Below are 13,117 nucleotides of genomic sequence, written 5' to 3'. Positions count from 1 at the left end.
GAAAGATAACACAAGAGATGCTAACAGAAAGCTAACACAAGAGATGCTAACACAATGCTAACACAAGAGCTGCTCACAGAAAGATAACACAAGAGCCGCTAACAGAAAGCTAACACAATATATGCTAACAGAACCCTAACACAAGAGATGCTAACAGAAAGCTAACACAAGAGATGCAAACAGAAAGCTAACACAAGAGATGCTAACAGGATGCTAACAGAAAGCTAACACAAGAGGAAGGTCAAATGGCAATTAAAGCACTTCATAGTTTAACTTTATTGATTCTTAAAGTTCTGCGTTTGTACTTCCGGTTGAATGTAATTCTCTTGGGATAAAAACGTTAGCTAACAGCTAAATGAAATGTAACTTGAATACTGTATTGATAAACATGGGAAAAGTTCTGAAAAGTTGATGTATTTGTATCTGCAGTTGCATTGAAGAGTCGACAGTAAGGTAACGTGAGCGTCTTGAACAGAGAGACGTCCTCCCGTGGAGAGAAGACACGCAAGTAAACACACACAACACACACACAACACACACACACCCTGTGTTGCAACACTTACCATGTTGCGTCGGCATCTGCTGAGCTCGTAATGGAAACTGGATTATTCATGTGCGCAGCGACGGGCCGGAGCCCGCACACGTCACACCAGCGTTTGCGTCTGCGTATCATTAAATTCAGGATCAATGCTTCCCTGCCAGTGTAATCGAGTTATTTCTCTCTCTCTCACACACACACACACACACACACACACACACGGAAGAAAGTGCCAGCTTTATAACAGCATTATGAACTGTAGCCGGAGCCAACATATCACTTCTTTTTAATCATGAACGTAGACTGGATCCAAGAAAGTGGACGGACACGGAGGCTGCATCTAATTGCCCAGTGCTTTAGTCAGCTAGTTTGAGTCAAGAAAGACTAAAGAGGTCCTCGAAAAAAATAAAACGGGACTTTTCCCCCTCTTTGGTTTTAATTGGAATAAAATGACAACTGTTCCAGCTGCAAACCCTCCGATGATTGAACTTGAGGGTCGTGTTGAAGCGCTCTCCTCCGCTTCTACATCCCTTTACAATGTGGAAAAAAAGTTAAATGGATGAGATGCACACACACACACCGAGCAGCGATCCACCAGCGCCCCCATCAGACAGCAGGAGGCATTACAACAGATGATCGAGGGCCTTAGTGCAAACAAACGAGATGTTAAGAGACTTAGACACTTTTCTGTTTTTCTGATGTGTTTTGATGCTTTGGCAATATTGTTGTTGCAACATTCGTGCCAATAAAGTTAATTGAATTGACAAGTAACTTGAAAAGTGTGTTGAAAACTAAATGCGAAAGTTCCTCTCAAACTTCAGAACGGCAGCATTATTTATACTTTACATGTCAAAAGAAAGATGACAAAAATGCACTTCTCCGCTTATGAATGGATTTAAACACACAAATGTACACACTTAACTGGAAAACGTACCTTTAAAAAACTAAAGAGAGCAGCACTATTTATACTTTACATGTCACTAAAAAGATGAAGACAAAAATGTACTTAACTCATTGCAAAACAGACACGCAAACTGGAAATGGAGTTTTAAAATGTTTATTAAAAAAATAGAAAACTTACATAAAAAAACCAAGGTATACATCTATATATATTTAGATATATATGTCAGTCAATTACACAGAACAAACCCATCCTTAACCACACACATCTGAGCTGGGGATCTGGTTTGTGGCACTATGACGCAACAACGCATCGATCGTCCTCCAGGGGGCTTTTTGAAGACGACGGGATGATGCCGACCGCTCGTGTTGAGTCCATCGTCCGTCGTATCGGTGTGCAGGGAGTCAACAATAACCACAGACGTCTTAAAAAAACAAAACCACATGACCAGCACCACGTTTTGGTTTTGCCCGCGGCTCGGCCAAAACTACAGTAATGGCGACTCTGCGACATCCCCGGCTCCAAAAGTTCCCCCTTTATGGGATTGCCGTGCACATCGTGTAGCTTTCCACGCCTCGTTTTACGAGATGTAGAAACGCCGACTATAAATACGGGAGAGGGGAAGACCTTCTGAAGTTAAAAAAATAAACGCGACACAATGTTAACAATCGATCGACTGCAGTAGGAGTCGAACAGACAACTGGAAGCTGGTTGTGAAGAAATAAAAGCCAAGTAAACCTGGCAGTGCTTATAGAAACAAAATGGAGAAAGATGACTACGTACAGGGAGGAGGAAAAAAGGGCAAATTTGGTCATTTAGGAAGGCAGTTAACCTGTTGCTTTAACAGAATCAAAAACGGAGATATAAGGCAGAAAAATGCACTTCGCTGGTAATAAAGTAGCACCAACTATTTAAGATGACACGCGTTAACACTGCTAAAAAAAAAAAAAAAAAAAAAGGTGCATTTCTCCTCTATGAGGAGGAAAAAAACAGCCAAATAAAATGTTAAATACTGTAAAAAGAAAAGGTGATATGAGTGGTGATAAGGTGATCATAATGCAATGATAAATCATGTCATTTTTGGCACATTTCTCATGTTGCTTTGCCATAGCTCCCCCTTGTGCTGGAAAGCTGCACACACAGACACACGTACACACACACACACACACACACACGGCCCTTAAATCCATATATTGCACAGATCAATGTTGTCGACAAATAATAAAAAAAAAATAAAGAGCAAACTTAATAAAAACCAAAATGTGACAAATTAAATTAAAAGCAATTATTGCACATGGAACGCAACACACATAAAAAGGTGGCAATGTACACAATACAAAAAAACAAAACATAATAGTGCCAATGTGAACAAATGAAAAGCCCTCTGGTGACAAAAACAAGAGAACAAATGACCCCACACACACACACACACACACACACACACACACACACACACACACACACACACACACACACACACACACACACACACACACACACACACACACACACACACACACACACACACACACACACACACACACACACACGAGAGAGAGAGAAACATTTGGTACATTCAGACGAGTCATCACAGTTTAAGCACTCGGGTCCAGGTCCGTTTTGTGCCGTCACACCAAACACACATCAAGTCAGCGTGGCGCTGCATAGGTAGGAAGGTGGAGCTGCGCTCCGTCCAGAGCACGACTGGTGGAGGAGAGTCCAAGCTGCAGGAACTCTGAGTCAGAACCGTCGCCGTTGGGAGGAAGTTGCATTCAGGAGGACCAGAGAAAAAAACAAAAAACAAAAAAAAAGGGTCCAGAAAGAGTCAAACCTTCAAGAGAGACCAGGTTAGATAATCGTCAGTACTATGGCACATTATGTTGCTCCGTGAAAAGCTTTCAAGTGTCTTTTTCAGTCCTTGTCTGCTGCAAAAAGTGACACTGGGGAAGAAGAGCGAGACCCAGTGCGGCGGAGTCGGTAATCCAACTCAGAGTCCGTGCTGGTGTGATGAAGGTTAGAGGACCGTCATCAGAGCGATGGGAGCGACGCGAGCAGAGCGACGCGAGCAGAGCGACGCGAGCAGAGCGACGCGAGCAGAGCGACAGACCCTCTCGGCCTCTGCTCGCTGCAGCACTCTGTGCTTTGCAGGGATCGATCATCATTTGACACCTTTGGGAGACGACTTCTGTCGACGTGTGAATTCCAGGACGAAAGTCGTGAGGATTTCAAAAAAAAAAAAAAAAAATTCAAAATAAATAAATAAATAAATAAATTCAAAATAAATAAATTCAAAAAAAAAAAAAAGAATGAAAAAAAAAAAAAAAAAAAGTGTCATTGCCAGTCATGCAGGCGTTTCATCTGATGTGGTTAAGCGCGGGCATGTTGTCCCTCCTCCGGCGCCGCCAGGTGTTGCGGTTGTACTGCTGCTGGCTCCTGAAGCCCGGCGGCGCCGCGGCCGGCCCCTGGGGGCCGAACCTCCGCTGGGGGCTGAAGCCGCAGCGTCCAGGGTCTGGACCTCGGAGGCCCTGGTTGTGCTTTAAGCCGGCTTTGTGCGGCTCGAGCGAGCCATGGGAACTGGAGCGCGTGGTGTACGGGTGGCTGTGGGGCCCCGCCATCTGAGGAGGGTGGGGGTGCTGCTGCTGCTGGTGGTGCTGGGGGTGCTGCTGGTGGAGCTGGTGGTGGAGGGGGCTGGGCAGGGGGCTCGTGGAGTTGGGGTGCTGGGAGACGTGGGCAGCTTGCGTCATGTGATGATGCACGAGGCCGATCGTAGGTGGATTCTCGTGGTAGAACTGGCAGTCGGCGAGCGAGGACACGGCGAGGGCTTCTGGGAGCGACATCTGGACCTGAAGAGCCAAAAGAAGTGCAAGATGCCGCGACAACGCCACCAAGAGAAAGGTTTCTGGGATGTTTTGTGCAGTACTTTTTAGGCCCACAGTACAGGGTTCATATACTTTATGACCAATGGATTTTCATGACTTTTTAAGCATATTTCTATGACTTTTAATCCAATGTCCATGAGCAAACATTGTGTGAAATGTGTGTGTAAACAGTAAAAAGTGATAAAATGTCGTATTTAAACTAACAATGAGGATTCAAAGCACACAGTAAACCTTAAATGACTCAAATGAATGAGAGACAATAGTTTGATTAAAAGAATAAACATTTATATAGATGCCTGTATGTCTGCTAAAGCAGATTTATTATTTCAAACATCATGAACTTTTCCCAACACTTATTATTTTTCTTTTCCAGGCCTGAAAATAACCATTTTAAAAATTGCATGTCTTTTTTTCTAGGTTTTTTGTGACCGTAAGAGTCCTGATGAAAGGTTTATATCGTTTTACATGAAGGTTTATACCTGTAGAAGGAGGTGGGACAAAGTAAATGACACCAACCTGCGGCGTGGCGTGGAGGAAGCCTGCAGGATGAGCGGCCCTCGGGTCAGCAGCCATCTGGAGCACCGAGTGGACGGAGGCCAGGCTCAGGGGGTGGAGCTGCATCGGAGGAGAATCAGACTCCTGGAAAAACAAAAAAAAAGGCAAAGTTGCACATAGAAAAAAGGAGAAAATGTGGATAAATGATGGCAGATTCTGATTGCATCAAGAGACAAAAACACGTCTTACCATGTCGCTTCCGGAGTAGGAGGAGAGCGAGCATGCGGAGGATGACGAGGAGCGGTGTTGAGGGCTGGAGAGGAAGACGGGCGGCGGCGAGGGGGAGTCGGCGCTGAGCGGCGAGGAAGCGTCTCTCTGGTCCTCCACTGAACCGAGCCTCAGTCTGGCGATGTCCCGCTCACAGCTCTCTACTTCTGGGACCAAAGACAGGACACTGGAGCTGAGCTTTCAGGCACATTACCACATGACGGGAGTCTGCAGGACATCTGGTCACGTTTACTGGAAACGTCACCAAGAAACAAAAATGGCGTTTTCACACCAAACCAGGTCGGTTCAAACACACAGCAGACACTAGTGAGTCGTCCGTCATGTGAAAGCATTAAAAAAACTAACAAAAACAGGATATTATGGCGGCAGATGTTTGTTAACATGCTATTTTACTAATAAATCCAGCTGCCGTTCGTGAAATCTGTCCAGAAATCTTAGGATTCCTCCGTATAAGGCCGTGCAAATAAGCATATGTAACCGTGTTAACGTGTCAGCACAGGTTTATTCTGATTAAATAGGTCAAAGCTGTTAAATCCAACTGTACTTTTCAACCCGTCTTTACCTGTTAGCATTATGAGAGTTGCAAAGTGACAGCATGTTATGAATTATGACTAAAAATGCTTAGAAATCAAAAAACAGAATTAAAATGCAGCAGCGCATACTACCGGTCAAAGGTTTTAAAATGCCTCAATGTCTCCAGTTTTTATTGAAATGTACAGTTTAATTTCTCAATGTAATTTCTTAATTTAAGCATGAACAAATAAACAATTGAAGGTAAAAACGATTCAATGATTTTTTTTTAACAAAATGTAATCTACATGTTTGACTAATCTAAGAAGCCTTTTGCAGATATAACAGCTGCTTTTGCTTTCTTTGCAATTTCTCTGAAGGAAAGACACTTTTAAAGGTTATAACGGTCTCTCTGTCTTCCTTTGGTAATTCTGTTTGACCTCTGGCAGTTTGCCGCTGACCTTTCAACCCTTTTAAGGTTTGACACTGGACTTAAACTGCTTAAATTTCAATAAAAACTGGTAAAAAAGGGGCTGTACTTCTGACCGGTAGTGTTTGTTTCCATCTTTTTCTGGACCACATGAACAAAAAGGTGTGAAATCCCCCTAAACGTCACAAAGTAGACGCGACACCAAAGCTTCCCCTGAAAAGGTTACCGTGGTTCTCGGGGTTGGCGTGCTGCTGGGCGCCCCACTTCCTATTGGTCCAGTCCCTGTAGGCCAACACCTCGGGGCTGACTTTGATGATGCGTCCTAAAGTACTGCAAACACAGACCCGCAACGCCGTCAGAACACGCAAAAAAAAGAAGTGAAAAGCAATGATTTAAATAATGTGAGGAGACACCGACCTGTCGTACTCTTTGTTGGGGTAAGCGCGAGCGAGAGCAGACACGCCGTGACTCAGCACCATGTAGGCAAAGTCAAACACCTGCTTGACTTGCAGAACGCCGTACGAGCTCCTGCCAACATCGTTCTCTGGGACAATTAATACAAAACATATGGAGATTACCTTGGAGAATACGATACGTGGACAACGGTCCGTTTAAAGTCCAGCGAAACGAAGAAACAGCAGCAGTCAGCTCGGCACGAGAGGCAAAGCCTGTCAGTCAAATCCAGATTAATTGGGTGTCGTTTTACTCAAATGTAACATTACTCGACACAATGAGGCAACAACCAGAACTCAACACAGACTCATCTGCTTCTTTTCTCCACTTTGTTTAGTCTTCAGTTCACTGTACAATAGTTATTCGCCCTTTTGTCATGTTTCCCCCACGTAGATGCGCTAATGGCAGATGATAAACGTTCGCTACGTCATAGCCGATTATCCTTTTATCACATGGTTGTGCATCTAATTAAATAAACTCATGCCACGCTCCATTTTAAGTCGTCATCGGGTCGGACCCCCAGCTGACCTGGATGTATGGGGTCCTCTATGCAGAGCATGGACGGCCGGTTCTCGCTCCCCATGTCTTTGAGCAGCTCCTCCTTTGAGTGGTAGGACCCTCCGTTCTTCACCCGGATGCCGGTCTTCATGTAGTTGAAGTCGCGGCCGTACAGCTCGAAGAACTCGATCAGCAGGATGCCCAGGTTGATGTTGGAGCGCCGCGTGTCGATCCGAGGGTGCAGCTGATGAGCGGGGGAAAAAAAAAAAAACACAAAGCGGCAGCTCGTTAAGAAAAAAAGGGTTTTTAAGTCTGAAGCCCGTTCACAGCATATTAGCTAGTGAGGCTATGTGCTGCTAGCTACAGATACACGACCGGGCCAGTTTAGGTTAGCTAGTGAGGCTATGTGCTGCTAGCTACAGATACACGACCGGGCCAGTTTAGGTTAGCTAGTGAGGCTATGTGCTGCTAGGTACAGGAATGTGACCGGGCCAGTTTAGGTTAGCTAGTGAGGCTATGTGCTGCTAGCTACAGGAATGTGACCGGGCCAGTTTAGGTTAGCTAGTGAGGCTATGTGCTCCTAGCTTGCTAGCTACAGGAATGTGACCGGGCCAGTTTAGGTTAGCTAGTGAGGCTATGTGTTCCTAGCTACAGGAGCGTGACCGGGTCAGTTTAGGTTAGCTAGTGAGGCTATGTGCTGGTAGCTACAGGAATGTGACCGGGCCAGTTTAGGTTAGCTAGTGAGGCTATGTGCTGCTAGCTACAGGAACGTGACCGGGTCAGTTTAGGTTAGCTAGTGAGGCTATGTGCTGCTAGCTACAGATACGTGACCGGGCCAGTTTAGGTTAGCTAGTGAGGCTATGTGTTGCTAGCTACAGGAATGTGACCGGGCCAGTTTAGGTTAGCTAGTGAGGCTATGTGCTGCTAGCTACAGGAATGTGACCGGGCCAGTTTAGGTTAGCTAGTGAGGCTATGTGCTCGTAGCTACAGGAACGTGACCGGGCCAGTTTAGGTTAGCTAGTGAGGCTATGTGCTGGTAGCTACAGGAGCGTGACCGGGTCAGTTTAGGTTAGCTAGTGAGGCTACGTGCTGGAAACTTGGGCTAACGTAGCTCAAGCCGCGCCCCCTTTCCGCCGTGAATGGTTGTGAAAAAGTGAATTAACCACATAAAGTCGAGCGAGTAAAATAAGGCGGAAAAAGAATGGCGAATATTCGCAACTGTTTTGTTTAGTGAACGCAGCATGACGCATCACACGCACACGGAGAAGTTACAAGTACAAAATAAATCACATTTACTAATCTCACACAGAATTTGCTGAAGTTGATTTGACAAAACAACATTGTTAACAGACAAAATGCTCATGTTTAATGGATGCAGCGGGCATGTGTATGTATGCATGCATGCATGTATGTATGTATGTATGTATGTACCTGCAGGAAGCTGATAGCCATTAGAATGAGGCTGTAAGAGCTGATTCCTCCGGTGAAGACTTCATTCAGATCCCTCTGCAGCAGGAACTGCTTCAGCACGAAGATCAGAGGCGGCAGAACCGTGTACTTCTACGAGAGAGAAAGACAAAGCATGACACACACACACACACACACACACACACACACACACACACACACACACTTGTGTTGAACAGGTCAAGTGTTAAAAGCTTTTACCTTCAGATAGCTTTTGATGAACTGCGCCGCTTTAACAGCCGTCTCCACATTGAAGCTGATGTCCACTTTCACCTCCGTTTCATGGTCCGTAAGCTTGATGATTGGCACCTGAGGACGGGTCGAAGAGTCAATTGGAATCAAGCCATAAAATTTTTTTTAAAAAAAGGTAAGGGGAGCCAAATCTGCTTTACATGATTCAGAAGGACTTGACTCGAGCATGAGCTTTAAACCCGCTTGTGTGGGTTCTCAATGTAAAACAATTCATAAAATAATGTTAAAAAAAGACTCTCCCGGTGACGTACAGTCGCTTTGTCGAGGACCTTGATGGGATACGACCCCGCCACGTTGTGTTTCCTCAGGGCTTGCTCCAGTTCCTGCAGTGGGGGATGGTCCCAGTTTCCAAACACCACCAGGTCAATGTCACTGAGGAGGAGACACAACGAACTTTGTACCGCAACGAGTGTGTCGCTTACAGGTTTTCCATGAACACACAGTGACGCAGAGGTCACGACGTGAAAAGCTTAGTTTTATGTTATGTCATTAAGTCAGGCTTTTGAGGAAAAGGCTGTGCAAACAATGTGAAACTGAAAGATTAGGAACAAGAGACTTTTTTTACATTTAATAATTAATATGGGATTAAAAAAGCAGCCTTTTCTACACCTTAATCAAAAAAAAATTGCTTTAAATCACTTTCACTAAAATGTTAAAATATGACCCTCCTGCTTAGCAGTATACGACAGCCGTGAGGAACAAACTTTATCCATGACAAGTAAAATCTGAATTTCTAGCAATGTGGTTGCATTTGTAGTCGCAAACTTGCATTTTAAGAGACAATTGCAAACCGGCCCGTATAAAAAAAACAAAAAAACAAACAGATATTACCTCGACGGAAGATAAAGTCCTGTGCTGAAGCTGCCAAAGATCTCCACCTGCGAGACGAATAAACAAGAGTCGAGTCGTAAAACATTACGGTGAAAAGATAGTTTGACCTCTCTGTGTGTGTGTGTGTGTTAGCGGTTAGCAGTTAGCGACACCGCTCATTGAAGTTTACCGCCCGGTGTGTGTGCTTCCTCATGCCAGAGCAAACAGGTTAGGAGAGAATAAAAACCATAACGTATTTATGTAATCTATTCGTGCCGTTGATGTGTACAGACAAACTTGCAGGATAATAATACTGTTAAAATGTCTAGAAGTCCTCACTTATGATAAGCAGTAAGCGATAGTTTGAGTCGATGTCTCACTGGGCTTTTCTAAATATTAATAACTTCAGAAATAGTTCTCAAAATACTGCATGTGGCTCCAAGAGGAGACACATGTCATCCTGTAAAAATGGACTGTGTCACGGTCAACAACCCGTTTTCTATTTAGGGACCACGACACGAACATTACACATTTGTGTCACCGCCGCTTGGAAAAGTAACACAAATTGGTCTTTAGAGGAACGCGAGGCCCGGTGGGACTCGTCTGCGCTATAATTAGCTCAAAATGTTAACACATACACATAAAAATGGCGATTCTCACAAAGTATAAACGCCGTCTAACATTCTGTTGGCAACATGGAACGGAAAATAATGGACTAATGTTGCTCTCAGTGACGTGAACACTGAGTACACCCGACTGTGTTTAGAGGTGCAGTGTAAACAGGATGCATTCAAACCGCCAGACACAATAATCAGGATTTTCTTTCAAACAGGCAATAACACGCCATGCAGAGCAATACACTTCACACAAAATGCATTAAATCAAAAAGACAAAATGTTAAACGGCAACTCCACGGGCATTTTTAAAGCATTGTTCATCTGAAATAGATTTATAAACTATATTCTTTAGTGTGTTGACAGGTTTACAGCGCCAAAAAACAAACATTTAAGATCAGTCCCATTCATTCTGAGGCCTTCAATACACAGTTTGAGTAGACAGAGCGTGAAAAAAGCCTGAATTTATACTTCTTATTTAATATTTTTTGCTTGCTGCTGCAAACAAATGTCCCCCTGTGGATGAATAAAGTATCTTCAGATATTTAACTCATAATATTCTGTCTCTCTCTGAACATGAAGCAGTCCACTACATCACCGCCTCTCACTCAGAGACTCAAATCAATCATCTATTTTACTGTCACGCATGAATTTAAGCAGCGTGTGAAACTACAGCACGTCCAACTTTGGTGGAGGTTTAGAGATCACGCAGCGACTCAGATTAGTCGCTCATATAATCCACTGAAAAGAAGAAGAGTAATAATCTCAAAACGGGCCCGAGGTCCTACTTCCTGTGCAGAGCCAGAGCTTGAGCCACTCACCCGCGCCATGGGCCACATGTCCTTGATGACGCTTTCTATTCTGTTCACGACCGCTCGCCTCATGGCCTCCTCCTCCGGCCGCGGAGACATGAAGTTGAAGAAGTCCACGATCTCTTCGTGGAGACTGTGGAGAAAATTTAACAGGACAGCCGAGGGTCATGGACGGAGCCGGACTACGGACTGTAGTATTAGAGATAAATGAATAAAAGAGGCCTGCTGCTGGTAAATGCTTGAAGCACTGGGAAATTGATCATTGATTTGGGCCACACACACACACACACACACACACACACACACACACACACACACACACACACACAGGAACTTAAGTTTTGCAAACTACTTAGATTGGTTGGGGAAAAATAAAGAAATATGACACATAAAGTCAAGTTCATGGGTCAATTACTGCCATGATAGTTTAAGGTAACACACATCTTCAGGTGTATAGTCACAACTATGTTGCACAACATGCAGAGAATAAAATGTGAATATCTGTCCTCCATATTTAACATTTGGCCTTGCGACACATGCAGCAGTGAGCCTGAAACCACTGCTCGTGTTGCTGGGTGACCTGCTGGTAGAAGCACAATAATCATGCAACAAAATGTTGTGTATATATATATATTTTAAAAACACATTCTTCTACACTCACCCGTTAATGCCAGGGCTGTAGCGCCTGCACTTCCACAGGCTGCAGGAGGAGTCTGCGTGGTGGCCATCGCAGCCCGAGGACGGCTGCGGGTTGACGCCGTGGAAAGTGTTGGCTCTGCTCAGGTGCTTCCTGCGGCCGGACGACTGGGACTGGTGGTGGTGGTGGTGGTGGTTACTGGTCCCATGCTGCTGCTGCTGGTGGTGGTGGTGGTGGTGGTGTTGGTGCTGCTGGTGGTGCTGGGCTTGAGTCCCGGCGGGGGTGTGGCCGCCGGGCTGTTGCATGCTGCGACAGTGTTGCTGCTGAGCGGCGTGGTGGAGAGGAGCAGGAGCAGCAACGGGAGGAGGAGGAAGATGATGATGATGATGATGAAGATACTGCTGCCTGAGGTTGCTCTCGTTCAGCTGGTGCTCGCCGTAGTGGAGGAACCGGCTGGCCTCCTCTGCGACGTTCAAATTATCGATTTGCAGCGAGGAGCCCGAGGGCGAGGAGCTGCTCTCGGCCTCCGAGTCCAGCGAGGAGGAGGACGGCGACAGCGAGCCTTTCCTCCGGACGGTCGCCCTCTCTCCTCCGCCGCCGCCGCCGTCTCGCTTCGGCAGTTTCCCAAACACACACCCCACCAGCGGCGCCAACGACACCGACGCAACATTTTTGCAATACTCGCCGTTGGACTCCGTTGAGTTTTGCGCCGCAAAGTTGCGCTGCAGGTGGAGGTGGTGGTGGTGGTGGAGGTGGTGGTGGTGGTGGTGGTTGTTGTCGGCGGCTCTGAATCCCTGAGAGGTTTCCCAAATGTGCATCCACAGGGAATTGGCAGGTCCCTTCTGCTCCGGCTGGATCCAAGCGGTCCTGGGGTCCATTTGGACTTGGAGGGGGGAGGGGGGAGAGTTGGGAGTCGAGAACCTCCTTTTTTTCGGAGGAAATGAGAGCGCAAATTGGAGCAAATTAAAAGACTTTGTCCGCGTAAGAAAACGAGTTGATCCTACCGCGTTGGTTCACTTGTCATCGTTGCAATGCTTCATGTCCTGAAACTGATCATTTTTATCTTCTCTCTGTCTCTCTCGCTTCAAGCGGCTTGTCTAACTCCACTCCCAGTGTAAAAGCAGCCAATATGGCGCACCCAGCAGCACGGATCCGCGTCTACGCATGTGTGAGGGATTTAAATCTTTTGACCACGCCCCCTCGAGACTGAGAGGCGCGTCAAGTCTTCCGCGTTCACGCCACACAAACCGGAAGTTAAGCTAATATATATTTTAAATAATATATATAATATATATTTTAAATACATATATTTTTTATTTCTTTGAAAGATATCAAACGTCAGACACCAAAGACACAATTCCAAATGAATACATACATATATATATATATATATTGTATAAATTATTATTATTTGTTTTATTCATAGAAGCCCACTTCCACCAATAAAGGAAAAATAAAGAGATAAAAAGTCATCATATCGACTTTTTATCTCATAATTTCGACTTTATTATCTCATAATTATGACTTTTTTTT

At 45.2% G+C, this 13,117-nt stretch overlaps 1 protein-coding gene across 2 annotated transcripts; it reads right to left on the bottom strand.

The window, feature by feature from the left end:
* Positions 1-3,778: 3,778 nt before the first annotated feature.
* Positions 3,779-12,680, bottom strand: LOC137799543 (terminal nucleotidyltransferase 4A-like). 2 transcript variants are annotated; one of them, XM_068596339.1, is made up of 12 exons: positions 11,609-12,680; positions 10,957-11,080; positions 9,543-9,589; positions 8,963-9,083; positions 8,661-8,768; positions 8,424-8,552; positions 7,023-7,236; positions 6,459-6,585; positions 6,268-6,371; positions 5,063-5,247; positions 4,835-4,957; positions 3,779-4,282 (listed from the first exon to the last, which is right to left on the bottom strand). In XM_068596339.1, the coding sequence occupies exons 1-12, from the start codon at positions 12,460-12,462 to the stop codon at positions 3,794-3,796; spliced, it is 2,625 nt and encodes an 874-aa protein (XP_068452440.1). In that variant the 5' UTR covers positions 12,463-12,680; the 3' UTR covers positions 3,779-3,793. The 2 variants fall into 2 exon arrangements, with proteins under 2 accessions (XP_068452440.1, XP_068452441.1); XM_068596340.1 differs by having other exon boundaries at positions 5,063-5,244.
* Between the last annotated feature and the right edge of the window lie 437 nt (positions 12,681-13,117).

This window comes from Clinocottus analis, unplaced genomic scaffold, assembly GCF_023055335.1.
Source record: "Clinocottus analis isolate CAN_PGR_092001 unplaced genomic scaffold, fCliAna1.0.p SCAF_36, whole genome shotgun sequence".
Taxonomy (NCBI): Eukaryota; Metazoa; Chordata; class Actinopteri; order Perciformes; family Cottidae; genus Clinocottus; species Clinocottus analis.
Note: the sequence above shows the minus strand (reverse complement) of the source record. Positions and strands in the feature narration are given on the sequence as shown.